Source organism: Lepisma saccharinum, chromosome 9 (genome assembly GCF_977018435.1).
Source record: "Lepisma saccharinum chromosome 9, izLepSacc3.1, whole genome shotgun sequence".
Classification (NCBI taxonomy): Eukaryota; Metazoa; Arthropoda; class Insecta; order Zygentoma; family Lepismatidae; genus Lepisma; species Lepisma saccharinum.
In genome coordinates this window covers 65,592,125-65,615,387 of record NC_139237.1, presented here as the reverse complement: position 1 = coordinate 65,615,387, position 23,263 = coordinate 65,592,125, and the positions used below count along the sequence as shown (strand labels likewise).

At 36.2% G+C, this 23,263-nt stretch overlaps 1 protein-coding gene across 1 annotated transcript in view; it reads right to left on the bottom strand.

Moving 5' to 3' along the window:
* The window catches only part of dpy (fibrillin-like protein dumpy), a 474,963-nt gene that overhangs the window by 106,908 nt on the left and 344,792 nt on the right, over window positions 1–23,263 (bottom strand). Inside the window, exons 104-127 of the mRNA XM_083128311.1 lie at window positions 22,885–23,199; window positions 21,903–22,238; window positions 21,284–21,598; window positions 20,353–20,649; window positions 19,631–19,948; window positions 18,781–19,092; window positions 17,792–18,088; window positions 16,573–16,908; window positions 15,308–15,616; window positions 14,254–14,559; window positions 13,590–13,910; window positions 12,791–13,120; window positions 10,743–11,063; window positions 9,627–9,968; window positions 8,896–9,201; window positions 7,678–7,983; window positions 6,607–6,937; window positions 5,874–6,193; window positions 5,140–5,487; window positions 3,865–4,167; window positions 3,044–3,352; window positions 2,088–2,415; window positions 1,285–1,589; window positions 390–716 (exon numbers count right to left, since the gene is read on the bottom strand). Of these exons, the coding sequence (XP_082984437.1) occupies window positions 390–716; window positions 1,285–1,589; window positions 2,088–2,415; window positions 3,044–3,352; window positions 3,865–4,167; window positions 5,140–5,487; window positions 5,874–6,193; window positions 6,607–6,937; window positions 7,678–7,983; window positions 8,896–9,201; window positions 9,627–9,968; window positions 10,743–11,063; window positions 12,791–13,120; window positions 13,590–13,910; window positions 14,254–14,559; window positions 15,308–15,616; window positions 16,573–16,908; window positions 17,792–18,088; window positions 18,781–19,092; window positions 19,631–19,948; window positions 20,353–20,649; window positions 21,284–21,598; window positions 21,903–22,238; window positions 22,885–23,199 (7,638 nt within the window). The remainder of the gene's footprint in view (window positions 1–389; window positions 717–1,284; window positions 1,590–2,087; window positions 2,416–3,043; window positions 3,353–3,864; window positions 4,168–5,139; window positions 5,488–5,873; window positions 6,194–6,606; window positions 6,938–7,677; window positions 7,984–8,895; window positions 9,202–9,626; window positions 9,969–10,742; window positions 11,064–12,790; window positions 13,121–13,589; window positions 13,911–14,253; window positions 14,560–15,307; window positions 15,617–16,572; window positions 16,909–17,791; window positions 18,089–18,780; window positions 19,093–19,630; window positions 19,949–20,352; window positions 20,650–21,283; window positions 21,599–21,902; window positions 22,239–22,884; window positions 23,200–23,263) is intronic.

Genomic DNA, 23,263 nt, shown 5'->3' with positions numbered 1-23,263 from the left:
GAATTTTGATGGCAAAGAATCTATTTAAACTTCGTCAAGATTTCTGGCTTTGATTTAAAAAATAATAGCAGCAAATTTACAACATATCCAATCAGGATCTCTTGAAATAATGCTTCTTTATAAAAAAAAATATTTTATTGACAAATTAAATACTATATTACTGCTTATTTGTTTAAGAAAAAGGTACCAAATAAAACACTCGGCATACAAAAAACATTAAAAATTTTCACAATTTATACTCGTTAAGTATATAATTGAAACTGTAATAGTTTCTTAGTGTGTTTTGAGGTTTTATTTAGTGACTGGTCTTCAACAACACCTAAAAATATGCCTGTGATGTAAATAAAATATTTTAGTAAAAATAAATATTATTGACAAAATTGGCTTACGTTCAGGAGGCTGAGGACTACAATATCTAAATGGATCTCCAGTGTAGCCATGTCGACAAGTGCATGAGGGCAAGTGATTCACGACTTGGCAATCTGCATTGGGACCACAAGTTCCGGGACAAGGGTCCTGGCATTTATTGCGGATGCATGCTCTTGTTGCACTACAATCTGAGTTGAGGGTACATTCCGGACGACACCCTTCATATGGATTTCCTACATAGTCTGGGAGACAAGTGCAAGAACCTGCACCATTCTGTTCTCTACAAACTGCATTTGCACCACATGGTGATGGGACACAAGGCGTTGATGTTTCTTGAACAACGGGCTCTGCTGAAATTAATTATCCTCATGTACCAATAGGTAATTGAAAATTGTTTTCAATTATGTGTTCATATATACATGCTACTACAATAAGCATTATACTTGGTGAAGAAGTTTAATATTAACGGAAGAAAGTAACTAAGGAACACTTAACATTTTTATATGTTCATTATTTTCTGTTCAAAAACACCAAGACTAATACTAGATTTCTTAGTAAACAAATTTAAGTAGATAAAATTAAACTTACAATTCATTTCAAATCTTGGAAATCTCCAAATTGCTAACTGAATACTGCTTGTAAGTAACTAAACAACCTGTACAAAACTACAGAACGTATCTGAAAGTTTGGATCCTAACTGTTAATAAAATCCAATAAAAATATTCTCTTGTCGAAATCAATCTTACAAAATTTTGTACGCAAAATATATCTAAGTATCCAAAGAAACGCATTTCAAAAAAAAAATTGTCTGCATACAATCATTTAATCACAAAAAAAGATATGTATCTTCATGTAGTCTCAATAACCAACATAAGATGAATAAATTTTAATGAAAACATAGAAAAACTTCCTTACGTTGCTGAATGATGCACTGCCTAAAGGGGTCCCCTGTGTGACCCACAGAGCACACACAAGTTGGGGTGTGATTAACAACATGACACTCTGCATTAACACCACAAGTTCCAGGGCAAGGGTCTGAGCACTTCTGGTTTATGCAGGCAAGGCGACTGCTGCATTCGCTGTTGCTCACGCATTCTGGACGACAGTTTGGAGGCGACCCTCTGTATTCCGGCAAACACGAGCACGACGGACTCTCACCAACAACCCGACATTGTGCATGAGGACCACATGGAGAAGGTTGACATGGGTTTTGCGGAGGTCTAGGAGGAGTATCCGCTACAAAATAAACAAACCTCCTAAGACCTTGACCACATGAAAGCAACTAATCAGGAAATTATGAATTTCAATAATTTCAAGGACTAAATTGACTGAAAAATTGATATTTTTCTTTTCCACATTTTCTGACAGTAAGTGCACTCTATTCTTCATTTGATTTACTTATCTATTGATAATAATGATACTGCTATCGTATCAACGCAAGAAATTATCATAATGTAATGCCTAATAAAAATTGGCAAACATTTTGTGAAAAATACAATTTCTTATTTTCATTTTTTCTATTAATATATAGGATCAAAATTGTTCTAATGCCATAATACCAACATGTATACAAATTATAGAATATTTCTAGAAACATGAATCAGTAAAATTACTGGCAAAATTAACAATATTTCCATTGTTGGTCAATTACTTTTCTCAAAAAATTAATGAGTTCCAGCGTTAATTTAAAAACAGGATTTTGGAAGTTGAAAGAAAACGAAACACATGTAGGTTTCTTACGTATGGGCTGGCATCTAATGAAAGGATCCCCTGTGAACCGAGGTGGACAACTGCAGATGGGATTATGGTTCACTACTTCACAACGAGCTCCTATTCCGCATGTGCCAGGGCACGGATCTCGACACTTCTGACTGGAGCATGCTTCATTTTGCCGGCATTCTGAATTCACTACACATTCTGGCCTGCAAGTCGGTGGTGCACCTACGAATCCAGGCACACAGGAACATACAGATTGACCATTCACTTCACGACATTGGCTGTTTGGACCACAGGGTGATGGCTGACAGGGGCGACTAACGACTGGGGCTAAGGATGAATTATAGGCAGGGTTATAGTAAATCCTTTACTGAGTACTAATAATAGTCATGTTATGTTGAAGTTTTCAAAATCCATCATTGAACCACGATTTATAAATTTTATGTAAAACGGTTATTTTAACATTTAAAAAAATGTAATTACTGAATAAATAAACTGCTACTTTAAAAAAAATATTAAATTGTACTGCACTATTCTAAATTTTCAGAATATTGTACAAGGAATCAATCAAGAACAATTATCTTGATTTAAAATTATGTCACAAACATGGTTAAAATTTATATGTTTCACAAATATACAATAAATCCACGTAACCCACTAAAGACATAACTTATTCACCTATTGATTTTAGTGACTCACTGATATCATTCACAGAAGGCTTGATCAACAGACGAAATTTATAGGCAAAAAAGAATATTTTCTTTTTCGTAGTTAAATAGGATTATTGTAGATATGTGCAAGTAGCGACATTTTTTTAATAATATTTGCTATACAATAATTTCCATCTGCTTTAAAAAAATTAAACTGAAATATGAACTGATAAATTTCACTATTTCCCAGTTATATTCTCAGAAATACAATTTTAATTCCAGAAAGCAAAGCATATTGTAATTCTTACTTGGAGCTGGTCTGCAGCTGACAAAAGGATCTCCTACATATCTTTCAGGGCAAGAGCACATTGGAATGTGGTTGACCACATTGCACTGAGCACTCTGCCCACAGGTTCCTGGGCAAGGATCAGCACACTTGTTTCGAATGCATGCCCTATTGTGAGGGCAGTCTGCACTTAGAACGCATTCTGGTCGGCATCCTCTGTATGGGTCTCCCGAGTATTCAGGCAAACATGTGCAGGTCCCATCTCTACACTCTGCATTGGGGCCACATGGGGATGGATTGCATGGATCCGTAGGTTCCACTGTTGCCGGTGCTGTGGAATATATGTATTTTTTGGATTACGAAGGAATTGTGTCTTCGTTGTTTCTGAAAGTTTATCTTTTTAGAACTGTGCCATTTTTGCTCTAATAATGGCTACCTAAATTGAAAACTAATCAAAATTTTAATTAGATGTGATATTAGTGCTTCTATTATGACATTTAACACATCTTTATCTATCCTGAAACTTTTAGCTAATGTTTCACACAAGTACGCTTCCTGATATAAACTCTGCACCAAACAAACCTATTCCTACTGTAGTAAACAGCAAAAAGGGCTGCCATCTATAAGGTGGAATAATACAAGTGTTGAATAACACACTTAAGAGTTTGCCATCTCATTTTATTTCATTCTCTTTGCTAAATAAGTTACCGGTATCTAGAAGTTGAGAAAATTCAAAAAGTAAGAAAAAACACAATGTGAGCAACTGTTAACTTTCAGTCCATGCCCCGATACAAGAATAGTCCAATTAATCTGTAGAAGTGAAATATTGAAAAAGACTCTTACACTCAGGTTGCTTGGGATAGCAGTTGCTGAATGGATCACCAGTATACCCTTCTAGGCATGTGCAAACTGGAGTATGGTTCATTACATGGCACCGGGCACCAACACCGCAGGAGCCAGGACATGGATCCTGGCACTTCTCTCTCATACAAGCCTTGTTGCTGGAACACTCAGAGTTGATAACACACTCGGGACGACAGTTCGGAGGGCTTCCTATGTAACCCCGTAGACAGGAACACGAGGGTGTTCCTCCTATGTCTCTGCACTGTGAATATGGACCGCATGGTGAAGGTGCACATGGATCTACTTGCACTTGTGGTGGAGGTGGTTGTGGGGCTATGAAATGAAAGGAAATTGAACATGCTGAAGTTCTGCAGGTTTGAATGCGTTTATTATATTCTGGTCTACTTGTAGTGTATGTATTGTTTATGAATAAACACTTGGTGTGAAACTGCTCATATTCTTATTGTAAAAGTTTACACCAGAGATGAGCAATATCATCACACAATTCAAGTACATTGCTAAAACATAATTTTCCAGACTGTACAATAGTTAACTTATTGGCATCAAAACTGGGCTAAATTCAACTTCCAAATAGATCAATTTTAGGACTGGTACAAGAAAAACAACAAATAAGTTTATCTCTTTGCATCCCAAAGTCACATACATCTGCTATGTGCTTTCCTAAACAATCTTTCAAATTATTTTGATTCCTTGTCATTGTAATCTCTACTTTATATCGAGCTAGAGAAATACATTACTACTTTACAAGGATATTTGGAGAAAATACAGAATATATCCTGAATGTAACCAGATTTCATACATTATTTACATTTTTCCCTGCAAGTCTTTTCCCCTTATACTAAACTATAATGCATGGCATGTATGATTATCATACAAAACCCTTCTAGGGTTGAAACATTTTGTATTTGAAGTATGATTTATATTCAAAATAACAAAGTTGGCAATAGTGGCATTTCTTTCGTGACATAGAAGCACAAACCAAGGAAGAACTGTAAGAATCCCCAGTCACGAAATTTGGTAACAACTGTCTTGCATATTTACTTCAAAATAAAAATTTAACTTTGAAATATGTTTAATAATCACAACACGATTATTCATACAACTAGCGTGGTTGTGATTCCTGTGTAGAGTTTTATTTGTTTTGTAAAATGAGATCCTATATGATGTCATACATCTACGTATATTATTTGACATTTGATAGCAATAAAAAATTGGAGTTACTGTGAGCTGAATGCATGTGTAGAACTGAACCACAACAATGATTATTTACATTATGAAAGTGCTTACGTGGAGTTGTATAGCACCGGCTGAAGGGGTCGCCAGTGTATCCCTGGCGACAGCTGCAAATTGGGCTGTGGTTGATCACCTGACACTGGGCATTCAAACCACAGGGGCCTGGGCAAGGGTCACTGCACTTCTGGCTTACACACGCTCTGTTGGAAGAGCACTCTGAACTCACAACACACTCTGGTCTGCAACCTGGGGGAGTTCCTACATACGTAGGTAAGCACGAGCACACTGCTTGACCGTTCACTTCTCGACACTGACTGTTAGGACCACAAGGTGATGGAACGCATGGATTTTCGGGTTCAGTGATTACAGCTGTATAGCAGAAAGATAAGCATCATGTAAGAACAATGCATATGCACAATGAATTCGCAACTTTATAATGGATCATAATGAACCTTAATGCCTTTACAGTTTATACTTCTTTAGAGCTGGTAATCTTTATGTTGTGTAAGAAGAAACTTATCTTGTCTCTATTTAAAAAAAAATAGTTTAGAAATTCAAGTAAATATCAGTAAAAGGTTCATGACTCATTAAGAGCCAAAAAATATTAAAGATATAAAGGATTTACTGCAATTTTTAAGACCTACAATAAACAAAAGCATTCTGTACTGTTGGTAAAATTTGATTTGAGGCTTGTACCTGAATGTAATGACATTATGAAAATGAATTTTCTTTAAAAGAAGAAAACTGACTCTTACGTTCTTGAGGTTGAAGACTACAGTACTGGAATGGATCTCCTGTATATAGTGGAAAGCATGTACATGATGGTAAGTGATTTACCACCTGGCATTCAGCATTCTGGCCACAAGTTCCTGGGCAAGGATCTTCACATTTGTTACGAACACAGGCTCTATTTGAAGGACAGTCAGAATTGAGTACACATTCTGGTCGACAACCCTCATATGGGTTTCCAATGTATTCAGGGAGGCAGGTGCAAGAACCAGCACCATTTTGTTCCCTGCAAACTGCATTTGCTCCACATGGAGAAGGAACACAGGGATTTGATGTCTCTTGTGGTCTTACTTGTTGAGCTGAAATAGATATGGTGGAAAGGTTTCAAAAGAATCCAGTTTTAAATGTTAGAAGAAAATGGCCATGTAAAGTCAATATGTTATGTAATATTATACATAAACATGAATGAATTATCACATATGATGGTAAAACAGAATATTCCAAAGCAAGTTTGACCTAAGCAGTTTCCTTTTGTGTTGGTACATTAATTTACAGTTGACATTGTTCTTAATCTCAATATTTCAATTTATGGAAATAGTAATAGGTACCTAGGTATACATAAAAAGCATTTGGTATCGAATTGCAAGTTATGAAAAATATAAGATTCCTGTTCACTACTGCAGCTGCAAATTGTGCATCAGTACAAATTAAAGGGATGGCTTTACCATCACAGAATTAAGAAAACATGGAAAATGGAACTCATTCTTACGCTGTGGACTACATCCGACAAATGGATCTCCAGTGTATCCAGCAGAACACATACACATGGGAGTGTGGCTGACTACACGACACTCTGCATTGAAACCACAAGACCCAGGACATGGATCTGCACATTTCTGATTGATGCACGCTAATCGACTGTTGCATTCGCTGTTGCTGACACATTCCGGACGGCAGTTTGGTGGCGACCCTTGGTATTCAGGCAAACAAGAACAAGAAGGACTGTCTCCGACGACTCGACACTGTGCATAAGGGCCACATGGAGAAGGCTGACATGGATTTGTTGGTGGTCTAGGGGAAGGTGTTTCCGCTAAAGAAAATCAACAGAAATTTTCTGATCATGGGCAAGGTTTATTTTGTTCATGAGATATAAATGACATGCTGTCATTTATTGAAGAAAATAATTGTACGTGATACATTACGTACTTCCTGAATCCATTACTTTATTGCAAAATTAATTAAGTAATGTAATTTTTCAACACCAACAATTGCATGAAAGTGTGGAACAACATAAAGGTAATTAATTATTAGGGCTGAATGATTGACACTCTCATTAAGAGGATCAGGGGAAACAATTTAAATTTTATCTCACAACCTTCATGATGGACAATTTTATAATTCAATGAACAAACCAGTTCAGGTTCATTCCACAATGAAACCTGGAAATCCTGATTATATTTAACCTGTTATCCTTTCAACCTGAATGTTTTTTTTTACAAATATTTTAGTGTCTCTACTTGGGTACTTATAGTAATTCAGGGAAACCCGAACAGATGGACAAGTTCATTGGTATTAGGGTGAAAAAGTGTCATCATTTGAGCCCTAGTAATTAGAGTAAACGTTTGAAAATTCTTTAATTCCATTATATTAATTGAAAAGTTCAATTTTCACTAAGAAATTCCACAAGGCAGAAAAATTTATACAATGCCAAATTAATAAGAAAATCTCAGCTATGGGAACAAAATTGCTTCTAATTTTAAATGTAGACAATTTAAGAATGTAGAGATGTAAGATGTATGCAATTAAACAGAAAACAGAAGTAGTCCTTACGTATTGGTTGACATCGTATAAACGGATCTCCGGTATACTTTGGTGGACAACTACAGATTGGGTTGTGATTGATGACCTCACACATTGCTCCTATTCCGCAAGTACCAGGGCATGGGTCTCCACACTTCTGATTGGAGCATGCTTGATTTTGCCGACACTCCGAGTTCACCACACATTCAGGCCTACAGGTCGGTGGGCTACCTATGTAACCAGGTACACAGGAACATACTGCCTGGCCGTTTATCTCACGACACTGACTGTTCGGACCACAAGGTGATGGATTGCATGGCTCAGTTACAACTGGGGCTGAAGGGAATAATTGAAAACAGAAGATAATGATAAGAGAGTTGAAGAACTATTACAGTGAAATCCCAGTTTTACATTCCTGAATTCTATATTTTCATTATTACTGTACAAAATTTCTTGTCTCAGTCCTATGACAAATGTAAAATTGAGGTTCGCTGTAGTTCTTTTTTAAAAAAGTAATTGGAAATACCTCTTCTAATGAAAATAACATGCCTATTATTAAGGCACATAAGAAGTATATTTTCAGCACACTAAAAACTCATTTATTTGAATTTGACAGGATGTAGCCTGTTGCCGATAAACAAAATTTCAGATACTTTAATAAACAGGTAACTTAAAAAAATACGGTAAATATGCCACAAAAATATTAATTATATTAATCAAGTTACAGTACATATTTCATGTACAATGTATATCATGACAAATTGCTTGTCTACTCTCGTAAATATTTACGATACTGATGGAAAAATGATTTTTGTACTTTTTGAAGTTACTAAAATTTATTTTGGATAAATCAGATTTTCAGATAAACATGATTATGCTACATGAGTGTTTAGGGTATATATGAGATATATAAAAAAATATAATTTTTGAATTTCTCAATATGAAGTTTATATTAATTACATGATAAACAGGAATGAAACTAATAAAAGAATCAGTGCATGATGAAATAACAAATCAACATTTCCCTGATCTTTCATTAATATTTCCAGAAATGAGAGGACAAAGATTGGAAAAAGGAACATATAGATATGAACCATAAACAGCGATTCATGTCTAGTTGTTCCATTTCATTCTTCTTTTATTTTTAATCACATGTTGTTTTTATGCTTGTTCAAAGCACTGAATGAATGTTCTGTCTCTCTTACTTAAAAAAAAAAAAAAAATCAAGGATGATCAATATATTCTTACTTGGGGCAGGTCTGCAAGCAACAAATGGATTTCCAGAAAATCCTTGCGGACAGCTACACATGGGAATGTGATTGACGACATCACAACGAGCTCCTTGGCCACAAGTACCAGGGCACGGATCAACACACTTTTGACGCATACAGGCCTTCTCCCTGCTACAGTCTGAGCTGAGAAGACATTCGGGACGACATCCAACATAAGGGTCACCGAAAAATTCTGGCAAACAAGAACATGTGCCATCTCTGCATTGAGCATTTGGTCCACATGGGTCGGGATTACAGGGATCTGTCACTACAGGTTCAGCTGCTGTAAAAAATATTGTATTGTGTCACTCAAATTAGTATTTTGCAACTGTTCACACTTAAAAAAAAAAAAAAGTTTGCAAAATTGTTGACCAAATTTTGACTAAATAAAGAATTGCCTTAAATTTGCATTTAATATAATGCTTGGAAAATGCAGATGGCAAACACTGCATTGAATATGTAAGTAATGTAATGTAATATTATGTAGACATGATATAAATGAATTAACAATACTGAATGAAAAATATGAAAAGATCACTGCTTTATAAAACAAACGGTCATTAAATTTATATGCAGAAAAATTCAATTTGTTCACGGTAATAGCAGAAATTATCCTTTCTTCTCTAAAACTGAAATTGATGATAGTTCAATGCCTACATGTACGTCTGATACAAACATTTAGTAAAGTAGAATCAGTAAAGCTCTTACGTTCAATTGGCTTGGGGAAGCAACTTGTAAATGGATTTCCAGTGTAACCCTCAGGACAGACACACATTGGGGTGTGATTCAAAACATGACACTGTGCACCTGCACCACACGAACCAGGGCATGGATCTTGGCATTTCTCCCGCATGCAAGCCCTATTGCTGGGGCATTCTGTGTTGACGACGCATTCTGGACGACAATTTGGAGGGCTTCCTCGGTATCCTGGCTGACATGAGCAGGACGGTGATCCTCCAATATCTCTACATTGTGAGTTAGATCCACACGGAGATGGGGTGCACGGGTCGGTATAAACTGCTGTTGGGGGTGGAGGTTGTGGCGCTACAAGTGAATATTATAATTACATTAGTGAGAAATCATGGCTTAAGAAAATTGAGTTGTAAATTAAGATTTCATCACGAAAAAATATTTTTTAGGGAATGTCATGGTCAGTGAAATGTTAATACATGAAATGTTGTATCTATAAGAAGGGATCTTTATTTCTATTTTTTTAATTTCCAAAGTTTTTGGTATTTCTAAAATCATATTATTTGAATTTACTGAAAATAGACTGTGACGTACACTCATATTGATGCACAATGAATCCAAATTTTGAAAGAAATGATTTGAAGAAAGTCTGAAATAATTTAATTAATGCAATGGAAATAACACATTTCATAATAAGTAGCGTGGTATTGCATACAAGAAATTTTACATTCAAAGTAGTCATTATTTAACTAATTCCTTGCTGGAATATCGTAGAAAACAATGATAATTCGTGTGACAATTTGAAAAATACAGTTATCTTGCTCTCTTTATATGCATATAATTTGTGGAAATCATGATATACCACAAAATTTGTTTTATTTTACAACTATCTTCAATATTAAGGATTTTACATGTATTTACCATGCAAAACTATTTGAAAAATGGAAATTTTTTAAACAAATATATCAAGGTTCCCATTAATATGTGACTTATTAAAAGCATTGTTGGACTTCTAGTATGCATGATGATAGGAATATGAAAAGTAATCATTCAAAAATAAAAATAATTGACTGTCTATATGCTTCAAAGGTAACAATTACACAAGATGTTTTAAATAAATTAAGTTATGGGAATTCTTACGGGGTATGGTGTAACATCTGCTAAATGGATCTCCAGTGTAACCCTGCCGGCAACTGCAAATTGGGCTATGGTTGATAACTTGACACTCTGCATTCAAACCACAAGGTCCTGGACAGGGGTTGGTACATTTCTGGTTCATGCATGCTTTGCTTTGAGAACATTCTGAGCTGACAACACACTCAGGTCTGCAACCAGGTGGACTGCCAACGTAATTAGGCAAGCATGAACACACAGCCTGACTATTAACTTCTCGACACTGGCTGTTCGGACCACATGGTGAAGGGTTACAAGGGTTTTGAGGCTCTGCTTGCACAGCTGGTGTGAAGATAAAGCAAGTTAGATGTACAGTAGATAAAAAAAAAAAAGAAAGAAAGAATTCTACTTATTTATGTGTAAACTTTTGGAACTCTTGTATAGTTGCAGAATTAATGCAAGCTCTATAAATAAAAGTTTTCATAGAGCCATAATGAAAAGTATTCATGAAATTCCTCAGAAAAACACAAACTTTTAATAATCATAAAAGTTTAAGTAATAGTATAGATACTTGCTACTATTGAACTTATGACTTACTTGTTCAAGTGTGCTTTAAAAAATTAGGACAAAAGTGAGTCCTCGTTAGATACCTTTTAGTAGGTGAAGAAAACTAGTACATTTTGCATAATTTTATGTCAAAGGCCTTTAGCGCAATAGAAGTGAGTTTACAATACTCTCAATCTATAACAAAATTGAAGTGTCTGAAGAATAGACAGATATCAATGCCATAATAACAAAACTCAAAATGGTTCAAGTTTCTTTTGTAAATTTTATGTAAATAATTCAAAGTAAATCTACGAAATTTTGAAGTGATACAATATATTTTGTATGGAAACTTCCTATGTTGATTCTGGTAAATGAAAGTTCAACAGTTTTACACAGGTTAAATTTTTAACAGAACAGATCCAGCCTTTTCAAAGAAGTTCTTCTTTATATAAAATGAAGTGGCTTTTGTATAAAATTACACTCGAAATATTATGCCAACGGTATTGGGCCAAATACATACTCAATGTATACCACATGTAAGTTACAGAAACAAACAAAATGAATGTTCTGTCTGTATTGGAATAATCAATATATAACCAGCTGAAAATACAGTGGAGTTTGCAGGAACTTCAATAGAGTTGAAATCAATCATGGTTTTACCTCACAATAGCAACATGCCATGAAAGCACATGGGGGTATGTGGTGGTAGAAGAGCCCAACACATTCACTATGTCAGGCATTTGTTGAGAAACTCACCACCCAAGTATCCAGGTTTGAGTCCCGGCTTGGCCATGGTCGTTACTTGTGAGTGTCCCTTCATGAATTTAGTCTAATGATCACTCATCCTCATCATTCACTCACCCTGAGAACTGAACCTGGGTCTTACGCATGGCAATCAGATGCCTAATTGCAACTTACAGAAAACTAATATTAGAAAAGCACTGAATATTTTTTTAAAGGGGCATAAAAACTAACCATGCTGATGTAAAACTTTGAAAATAATGTCACTCAGACAACTGTGCTAATCAAATAACCTTACTTCTAGAATAACCCATGGCGTAGTAGCCAGTGAGGACCAATGCCTATCTATTAACCCATCAGATGTGGGAGATCATCCTATCAGTTACGGGGTGATGTGTGGTCAGCATGATGAACCCCCAGTTGTTTATAACTGGGTTACGCTACTCATTTGTAGCTCTTCAATTTCATCATGATGGTGGGTGGCCACTGGTCCCATATACAGGCCAAAATCTCAGGAAAAGCTGTTACACTTCCCTAAGGAGACGCGAACCTGAGTGCATCCAGTAGCCAGAGCCCACAGCTTGGACCTTAGACCAAAAGGATACGGTGCGGGATTAACCTTACTTTTGTTTTTACTTAACCGTGTCATCTTACAATTCCTGCTTGGCTCTTGTATCACATAGCATGTGCTAAAGGTCTTTCTTAGCTTCATAAGAACAGTTTAAATTTAAGCAATATGTGTGTGTGTGTGTGAGATTGAGAAAGAAAAAAAAAGTGCTTACGCTCTGGAGGCTGAACATTACAGAACCTAAATGGATCTCCAGTGTAACCAGGACGACATGTGCACGATGGCAAGTGATTCACCACTTGGCAATCTGCATTCTGACCACAAGTGCCTGGACAAGGATCTTGGCATTTGTTACGAATGCAAGCTCTTGTTGGGGAACAATCTGAATTCAAAGTACACTCCGGTCTGCAACCTTCATATGGATTTCCAATATAATCTTCAACACATCTGCAAGAACCTGCACCATTCTGTTCTCTGCAAACAGCATTGGCACCGCATGGTGATGGCATGCAAGGGGTGGGTCTCTCCTGAGGTAGTTGTTGGACTGAAACAAGTAGGATGAATTGTAGCTACACTGCTTCCTACTGCAACACACAATTTCTGATTTAAAATTTCTAAAAGAAACATTTTTATTTTTATATCTGCAATGCTATAGTCTACGTTAATCCAAAATGCTACTCTTATTGGTTGAAAATTATGCTCTATATAATTTTGTGTAGATATGCATAAAGGTAAAAAATAATGAAATTAATGTTAAAATACTTCACAATATCTCACAATACTGCACCTTAATGAACAGTAGGATGAAAAAGCATTTTACTTTCACAATATTCTAACTTATTTTCATTTCTATCTCACCTTCTATTAAAAATGAAAGTGTAAAGAATATTTTAAACATTGAGCGCTGTGAAATATATTTTATATGAGTTGTGGTCATGCACAATTTTTGCTGTAATTTATATCTTTTTTACTTTCAATCCCCTACCGTGCATAATAAATAAAACGGTTCTTACGTTGTTGGACAAGACACCGTGTGAACGGATCTCCTGTGTAACCTGTAGGACACTGACAATTGGGTGTGTGACTTATCACATGGCATTCGGCATTTGGTGCACATGTACCAGGGCATGGGTCGGTGCATTTCTGATTGAGGCAAGCCAACCTGCTGCCACATTCGCTATTGCTTACGCATTCCGGTCGGCAGTTCGGAGGAGAACCTTTGTACTCAGGCAAACAAGAACAAGATGGACTCTCTCCAACGACGCGACACTGAGCATAAGGTCCACATGGAGATGGTTGGCATGGGTTTTGAGGTGGTGCAGGGGGTTGTTCAGCTACAAACAAGCAAGAAGAGAAATACATTCAAGTACCTAAAGAATACATTAAATAAACTTATAAAAATGCTCTAAACTTCTAGAATTCTTCTTAGTATGTTTAAGTGCAAACTGTTAACTATTCAGAATTGACTGAAAATGCAAAAAAAGTAATCATAAAACTCCAAATCAAGGAAAAAGGACGTAGCTTTAGAAATCATACTTCAAACTTTTGTGTTTTCTCTAATTTACCACAAAAAAACTAGTAAGTAAACTTTTCAACTTCAAAAATATGTATGAAGCCTTATTTACAGCTTCAGAAGTATTAATTTCTTAAAACACGGAAGAGAGAAATTTTTCTTACGTATGCGCTGACACCTGATGAAAGGATCCCCATTATAGCCAGATGGACAACTGCAGATGGGGTTGTGGTTGATAACCTGGCATCTAGCATTAATTCCGCAAGTTCCGGGACAAGGATTTCTGCACTTCTGATTTGAGCATGCTTCATTCTGACCACATTCCGAGTTTACAACACATTCAGGCCTGCATGTAGGTGGGCTGCCTACATACCCAGGAACACATGAACACACTGCCTGGCCGTTGACTTCACGACATTGGCTGTTTGGTCCGCAAGGTGAAGGATTGCATGGTTGAGTAACCACTGGTGCTGATAGGAAAGGTACAATTGATCAGAATGTCAACAGTACTTAATGTGAATAATGAACAAAAGGAAGTTATTGTAATGACTTCTTAAGGGCATGGATTTTTGGTTTCTCTAATTATTCAAGGAGATTATCCACAAACACAGTAATAAGATATCTCATCATGTTAACAAGGTTCATTCAAGCAAGTCAGTAGTTCCTCAAAAGGCTACTAGAGAGCACCACCTGTTGAGCAATTGGACCACACTAATCATAAATCTTAGGAGTAGGGCTGAACTGTGAAATCGACAAGAAATTATCAGTTACAATTTTAGTACTGACACTGACTGATCCTATAGAAATGTGAAAAATGAAATAATTTCCACTAATTCTGCACAAAAAATACGTTCCTTTAATGAGTGTTGGCTCAGATCTACTGAGGACCAATGAAAGTGAACTTCGCTGGAAGCAAAGCTCAAAAAGACATTTCCTGGAGCAGAAGCCTGGCATTGCTTTTTCCATCAATACTTTGTTAAGTTTTTGGAAATACTTGAGCAGGTATGTTGAGTAGAAATTTACTATCTATTATTAATAATAACCTGTAAATATTAGAGATCCTGTTACTTTATGTACTGAAGAACCCTCATACATATTAATTTTTCTTTGAGAAATATTATCCACTGATGGAAAAGTATTGCCATCAAAAATTGAAAATTAGTTCAATAAATACTGAATGCTGGCATAAAAAATAATAAGTAAACATATGGTTCTTACATGGTGCAATTCGGCAGCTGACAAATGGATTCCCCGTGTAACCATCTGGACATTTGCACATGGGGATATGGTTGATGACATCACATTGAGCACCTTGGCCGCATGTGCCCGGACAAGGATTGACACACTTATTTCTTATGCATGCTCTATCTCGAGAACAGTCTGAACTCAGCACACATTCAGGATGACAACCAAAATAAGGGTCCCCTTGATACTCTGGGAGGCATGTGCAAGCTCCGTTGGAGCATTGTGCATTAGATCCGCAAGGGGAAGGATTACAGGGATCTGAAGCTTCAACTGGGGCTGGAGCTGTAAAGAAGTGTGGATTGAATTGATGTATGTTCATAAAGAAAATGAATAGTTTTATTGAAAACTTCATACTTTTAGGACTTAGCAATGTACTTTTAGTGACTGATACTTTATTTTAGTCTTTATTATGCTAATCTTTACATCTCCTGGCAAATATATGTATATTGTATGCAAACAATTGAAAGAATTGTAATGCACAGGAAAAAATATGTTTTTGTAATATCAAAAATTCATTAATAACAAGATAAAAATCACAGCATGTACCTTCTTTTGTCCTCCCCATTCAGGGATGGAAGAAAAGAATGAGTCGTGGAAGGTTAAAATAGTGAAAAAGTATTAAAAAGGATAAAAACTTTAAGTCCCAAGTCATTGCAGCCAAATTTTAATCCTTTTTAACTATTTAATCCAATTGTATACACACAAAATGTGCTTACGTATCCTCGTATCTGTCTCTAAAATTCAATTAATTTTGGTGATCTCTGTCACCATCCACACTGGAACTTGTAGTCTGGTAAATTGTTCTGGTGTGGATAGTGACACTGGTCACCGAAATTAATCGAATTAATATATGTATATTAAACGTTTAAATTCCTGTAAAATGAATATTTTATCCAAGTTTAAACCTTTTCTCTTTCGTTCCTTCCATTTCTGAAGAACCAAGGCTAGTCCAAAAATACAGAGGACAAAACAAGATATGTGCTCTAATTTTATCTACTTTTTAATATGCATGTCACTTGGCATGGAATACCAACTTTCTCAAAAATACACTTAAAAAGTGTTCTGATACAAAAGACTTAAGTAAGGAAAATATTAATGTATTTCACTTCATGATGATTTTTAAAATGGTATATTTAAGAGTGAATGATTCAAGAATGTGATCAAAGATCAGTCTTAAAACCGATATAATTTTTTAATAAAATAAATTGATGGCAGGTATAATATAAGCTTATTCTTACGTTCTGGTGGTTTGGGGAAGCAATTGCTGAAGGGGTCTCCTGTATACCCTTCAGGACAGGAACACACAGGAGTGTGATTCATCACATGGCACTGAGCACTTATACCACAAGAACCAGGGCATGGATCCTGGCACTTCTCCCTAATGCAAGCCCTGTTGCTAGGACACTCCGAGTTGATCACGCATTCAGGACGGCAGTTCGGTGGACTTCCGGTGTAACCAGACTGGCAAGAGCAAGATGGAGATCCTCCGATATCTCGGCATTGCGAGTATGGGCCACATGGAGAGGGAGCACAAGGGTCCCTTTGTACTTGAATTGGGGGTTGTGGTGGTGGTGCTACAAGAAATTGTGATCCAAGTTATGGACATTCCTCAGACTACAAATCATACAAGCAAGAAAAATTGAGTTTATTCTTAATCACAATTGAATTTTTAAGGAACTGAAATTTGAATATGACAAGTAAAATGTAAAATATATGACCTGCATTACTTACATTGGTCACAAAAAAATCTCTTCTACTAAGGTAAGCATTATAGTCGATCAGATTTACTAAAAATATGGGCTAATTTTATATGTTGGTGATCAAATATATGAATTTATTCTTAGGATAATTTAATGAACAGAGCAATTCCTTGTCAAGAAACATTAAACATACTGCACACCACTCTGTCATGGGAAAATTTATCAAATATATATGCAGCATATGCAAGTCTTATATACTGCACCCCGTCCCACATTCTCTGTCATGGGTACACATATGTCTATTTGGTTGTCTCTAAACATGTTCTTGTTCATTTATGAAGCTCACATCTTCAAATCTCCGCAAACTGCATGTTTAATACTACTACAGAAATATAAACATTTTGTTTTCTATGAGCTCTTTACGTGCGTAGATCTAGTTGTATATAGTTTGTACTGATCTGACGTGTGTTATGTAAGTCTACTGTACATAATGACCTCCCATTAATTTTGTTAAGATGATTATATTTAAGTGTTCAACATACTAAATTCTCCAATGCAAACTAAGGAAGCATGGCTGACTCCATGCACTGCATTCAATCTACTTTGTTTTCCTTCAGATTCAATCCACGTGTTTCGTAGTTTCTCTCTACATTATAGTTCAAACAAATTCTCTGACAAGAAAGAACTCTGTAGAAATTCGTGTATATCTAACGAAATTCTGGTTGAAAAGATTAAAAAGATTGATAACGAAGCTTACGTGGAATTGTATAGCACCGGCTGAATGGGTCGCCAGTGTATCCCTGGCGACAGCTGCAAATTGGGCTGTGGTTGATCACCTGGCACTGGGCATTCAAACCACAGGGGCCTGGGCAAGGGTCACTGCACTTCTGGCTTACACACGCTCTGTTGGAAGAGCACTCTGAACTCACAACACACTCTGGTCTGCAACCTGGGGGAGTTCCTACGTACGTAGGTAAGCACGAGCACACTGCTTGACCGTTCACTTCTCGACACTGACTGTTAGGACCACAAGGTGATGGAACACAGGGATCCTCTGGTTGGGTTATTACAGCTATATGTGAAAAGAAAATGCACTTTGTTCAAGAAATTGAAAATGTAGATGATTGATGCGATGATAAGCAGCACAATGAGTTTCATTAGTCTACAAAATATGCTGCCTTTAATTGGTCTTAGGAAAAATAATAAATATTGTTCTCCTTGAATGTCATTATGCATCTAATGCTATAAAGTTTCTTTCAGCAGCACTTTGTAAATTTTAATATTTATGTGACTTTGGGGTAACTTGAAAAATTACAACATTGAAAGAAAAATATAAAAGAAAACTTTAATATTCAAATATCAAATTTGAATAATTTCATAAAGGTCACAAATGAGCTTCACCTTGAAAATCTTTATTAAACAATATAACAAGTATTGTTTACTGTAATGATTTCTTTAAGTTGTTGAAGTTTAAAATTTTATCAGAATGCTGATTTTTCAAAAAGTAAATGGGATTCTTTCTATCTCTCTTTATTTATTAATTTCATTATAATACTTCCTCACCCAATCCCAATTTACTAATCAATTATGATAAGCTGTTTACTGAACTCATTCAGGGACATTTGAATTTCAATACCTTACGTAGACAAGATGTCCCTGAAGTATATTGTTTCAAAATATGATTATGAGCTCACGGTCATTAATGCAAAGGCTATTAATAATAATAAAAACATCTTTAAGGCTTACGTTGCTGTTGTAAGACACTGCAGAATCTAAATGGATCTCCAGTGTAGCCAGCAAAACATGTACAAGAAGGAAGATGATTCACGACCTGGCACTCAGCATTCTGACCACAGGTACCAGGGCAAGGGTCTTGGCACTTGTTACGTATGCATGCTCTAGTTGGAGCACAATCTGAATTGAGAACGCATTCTGGACGACAACCCTCATAAGGATTCCCCACATAGTCAGGAAGACATGTGCAGGAGCCAGCTCCATTCTGCTCCCGACAAACTGCATTTGCCCCACATGGTGAAGGACTGCAAGGTGTTGGTCTTTCTTGCACAACCGGTGCAGCTGCAAGTGTTATTAAACTAGTTACTATTTCCTTAAAATTTGATACCTTTCTTATTGTTGCCTGAAAGCTAATCATTCACTTTTTAATTTGCCTATGAAAGAAAGTAACTCCAGAATGGGAATCTTATGAAAATGTTCCAGATTATAATGTAAGAATTAACACTACTTCGATTGATATCCATTTTCACAAAAGCAAAGGCAAAATTAAGAATGGTTTATTAAACCTTTTATTTAGTTACTATTGTAATTTGTTGTGGAAATGAGAACTGGAAATAGAAAAGCAAGACAATATTTTGACTCCAAATCTCAATTAATTATTATTATTTTATATTAAGTAATGCTTGCTGCTGTTGTAGATTTGCTTTTGAAAGCTCATTAATATATAAAGAAAGATTCTCTGGACATTAGAATTGATTCTATTTCGAAATTGTATGAACATATATAGGATATTTCTTTACTTTTTATTCTTCTTGTTGAGTCTAATCAATAGCAACTTGAACCAAGACATAAAGAGTCTTACTTTCTTTGATGCACTGTGTGAATGGATCTCCTGTGAATCCAATCGAACACACACACATGGGAGTGTGGCTGACAACTCGGCATTCTGCGTTGGTGCCACAAACACCAGGGCATGGATCTGCGCACTTCTGATTGATACATGCAAGACGGCTAGCACATTCGTTGTTGCTCACACATTCTGGACGGCAATTTGGTGGGGATCCTCTGTATTCTGGTAAACATGAGCATGACGGACTGTCTCCAACTACTCTACATTGTGCATAAGGACCGCATGGTGAAGGTTGACATGGGTTCTTTGGTGGTGGCGGTGGCCCTTCAGCTAAAGAAATAACCAAGCAGAGGCAGGGTAAAGTAACTAGAATATAATGTAATCTAGTAACTGATCCATACAAATTCTTATTAACCTGCATTCAAAATGAAAGAAAATCTGAATTATGCAAATGAAGAGTTCATTAATTCATGTTTTCCTTTTCAAATTACATAATTATTATATATTTGTGTAAGAAGAAAATTGTGCAAATTGCTCAAATTTAAAGGCTTGTAAAGTTTAACTCTCTCCATATATGTTACTTTCATCAAAAATAGTAATTGTAGATGATACGTTAATGTTGAGAGTCAAAAGAAGAAAAGATTGAAGAAATACAACATCTTCCACTTCTGTCTTTAGAATATAATTATTGTATTTTAAGACTTTTCTTCTAGAATATATACATGGATTCTTACGTATAGGTTGGCATCTGATGAATGGGTCTCCTGTATATCGAGGTGGACAACTGCATATTGGATTATGGTTTACAACTTCGCACTTAGCTCCGATACCACATGTTCCAGGACATGGATCTCTGCATTTTTGGTTCGTGCATGCTTCGTTCTGACGACACTCTGAGCTAACTACACATTCTGGTCTACATGTTGGGGGACTACCAATGTAGCCAGGGACGCAAGAACATACTGCCTGACCATTAACTTCACGGCACTGGCTGTTGGGTCCACACGGAGAAGGATTGCATGGCTGAGTATCTTGCTGGACTGAAGAACAGAAATTTGATAAACTAAGGTAATAGCAACAAGAATAATTCAAATTTTAATAGACATCAGAATATCTATGTTCATCTAATTGAATAAACTTGATTTTGGTTTTCTAAGGATTTTTTTAAAATAAGTTAAAGCACATTCAACATTACACATGGACGTACGTGCTGAATGTGTTACAATGAAAGACAGCTTTCCAAATCAGCTGGACATAAACACACAAACACTTCAAAACTATCTACAATCACTTATCGCCATTTAATGTATATAATGTTCCAAGCAAAAGATGCAGAGATAAGTAGCCAGTAGATTACAAGTAACTGTACTATATACCTAAGTTGTCTCTTCAATTCAAACTTGACAATAAGCAGGTGCTAACTGAAAACAGCATTTTGAATTTATTACATTAATTTAAATCATCTTGGTTGGTTGTGTGTATGTTCAGATATGAATGATATTTAACTTAAGCTGATCAATTTCTTGGGGACAATTTCAATAAGTTTAATTAAAAGTTATTTATTGTTGTAAATACTAAATGCTCCCAATCAAAACACAGAAGGTAATCTGATGTAACAGAAGGTGTTCAGATTTAAATAAATTTATTGAATTAAAAAAAAAAAACACTTCTTACTTGGAACAGGTCTGCAGCTAACAAACGGATTCCCAGAGTATCTCTGAGGACAACTACACATGGGAATGTGATTCACAACTTCACAACGAGCATCTTGACCACAAGTGCCAGGGCAAGGATCCACACATTTGTTTCTGATGCAAGCCCTATCGCGAGGGCAATCTGAGCTGAGTATGCATTCTGGTCTACAGCCCCTGTAGGGATCTCCCGAGTACTCCGGCAAGCAGGAACAAACTCCGTCCCTGCACTCGGCATTAGGGCCACAGGGGGATGGATTGCAGGGGTCACTTTCCACAGGTGCTGGTACTGGAAGAGTCATGGGGTTCACGCTGTTAGCAGTGTGGGGAATATCAAAACCATTTACATTTCAAGAAAATCATTCTGACTCACTTGGTAAAGGAAAATTAATGTTCTACAGATCTGACTAGATAAGATCAAAGATTCAAGTTTTAAAGTGTACATATTATCCTTGCTCTAAAATTGATGTTAATGAATTTAAGATAAAATAAAAGCTTTGAGTCAGATCATTAATATTTAAACAAGGAGAGTAACAATGTACTAGAAGTGATTCTCAAAGTAAAAAAATGAAAAGAATAATAGAGAAGCTTACACTCTGGTGGTTTGGGGAAGCAATTGCTGAAAGGGTCTCCTGTGTATCCTTCAGGACAGGAACACACCGGAGTGTGATTCATCACGTGGCACTGAGCACCAATGCCACATGACCCTGGACATGGATCTTGGCATTTCTCTCTCATGCATGCTCTGTTGCTGGCACACTCTGAGTTGATGACGCATTCAGGGCGACAGTTAGGGGGACTTCCCATGTATCCAGGTTGGCAAGAACAAGATGGGGAACCTCCTATGTTTCTACATTGTGAGTAAGGTCCACATGGAGAAGGTGCACAAGGGTCTCTCTGTATTTCAACTTGCGGTTTTGATGGTGGTGCTACAAGAAATATAGAAACTCTAGAGTGAAAAGTGAGAATCTCAATTTTTGATTATCACAGATTGAAAAAGGAAAAAGGAAAGAGCAAAATTCAAATTTAGAAGTTAAGGTAGAGAATGCAAACTCTATAGTGGAAAAGTGATCAAACTCTCTGTTGGTGAATCTACATAATTGTAAAGTAATTGTGAAGTAGTCTTTCTAATTATTTGAAGAATAAATTAACCCTAGAACTCCAATGATCTTTCTACTCCTTACTTTTCGAGAGAGAAGGGTTAACTGATTTTCAATACAACCTTCATCAATGAATGTATTTTCACTAAAATCTTATCTTATTGGAAATTCAAGTTCATTTAGTTACAATTTTAAGAATGGGCAAACCTGGGATCATAAGACTCAATACAGCTATAAAGAAATGCCATTTAAACTTAAAAACATATTCTAAAATGTGTTTTTTCATGGGTTGAAAAAGTATGGTTCCCAAAATAATAAGATTTATAAAGAAAAAGTATCTGTAGTTTTAATGGTTGCAAAGAGTTCTAGGGCTAATAGTTCATATTTCCATGTATATTATGAAACAAAGACTTACAGGAAACAATTTATGAAGGTACTTATTTGAACACAAGGTCAATATAAACTTTATGCTTACGTGGAATTGAATAACACCGACTGAAAGGATCACCAGTGTATCCTTGACGACAACTGCATATTGGGCTGTGATTAATCACTTGACATTGTGCATTTGAGCCGCAAGGTCCAGGGCAAGGATTTCCACATTTTTGGTTTAAGCAAGCTCTATTCTGAGGACATTCTGAGCTGACAACACACTCGGGTCTGCAACCTGGGGGACTGCCAATGTACGATGGCATGCATGAGCACACTGATTGGTCGTTTACCTCTCTGCACTGGCTGTTTGGTCCACAGGGAGATGGATTGCAGGGATCCACAGCCTCAGTTACCACAGCTGTATGTTTCAATAGGTAAAAAAGAGCTATTTCAGCAATTCAATTTGAAAACAGTATATGTTT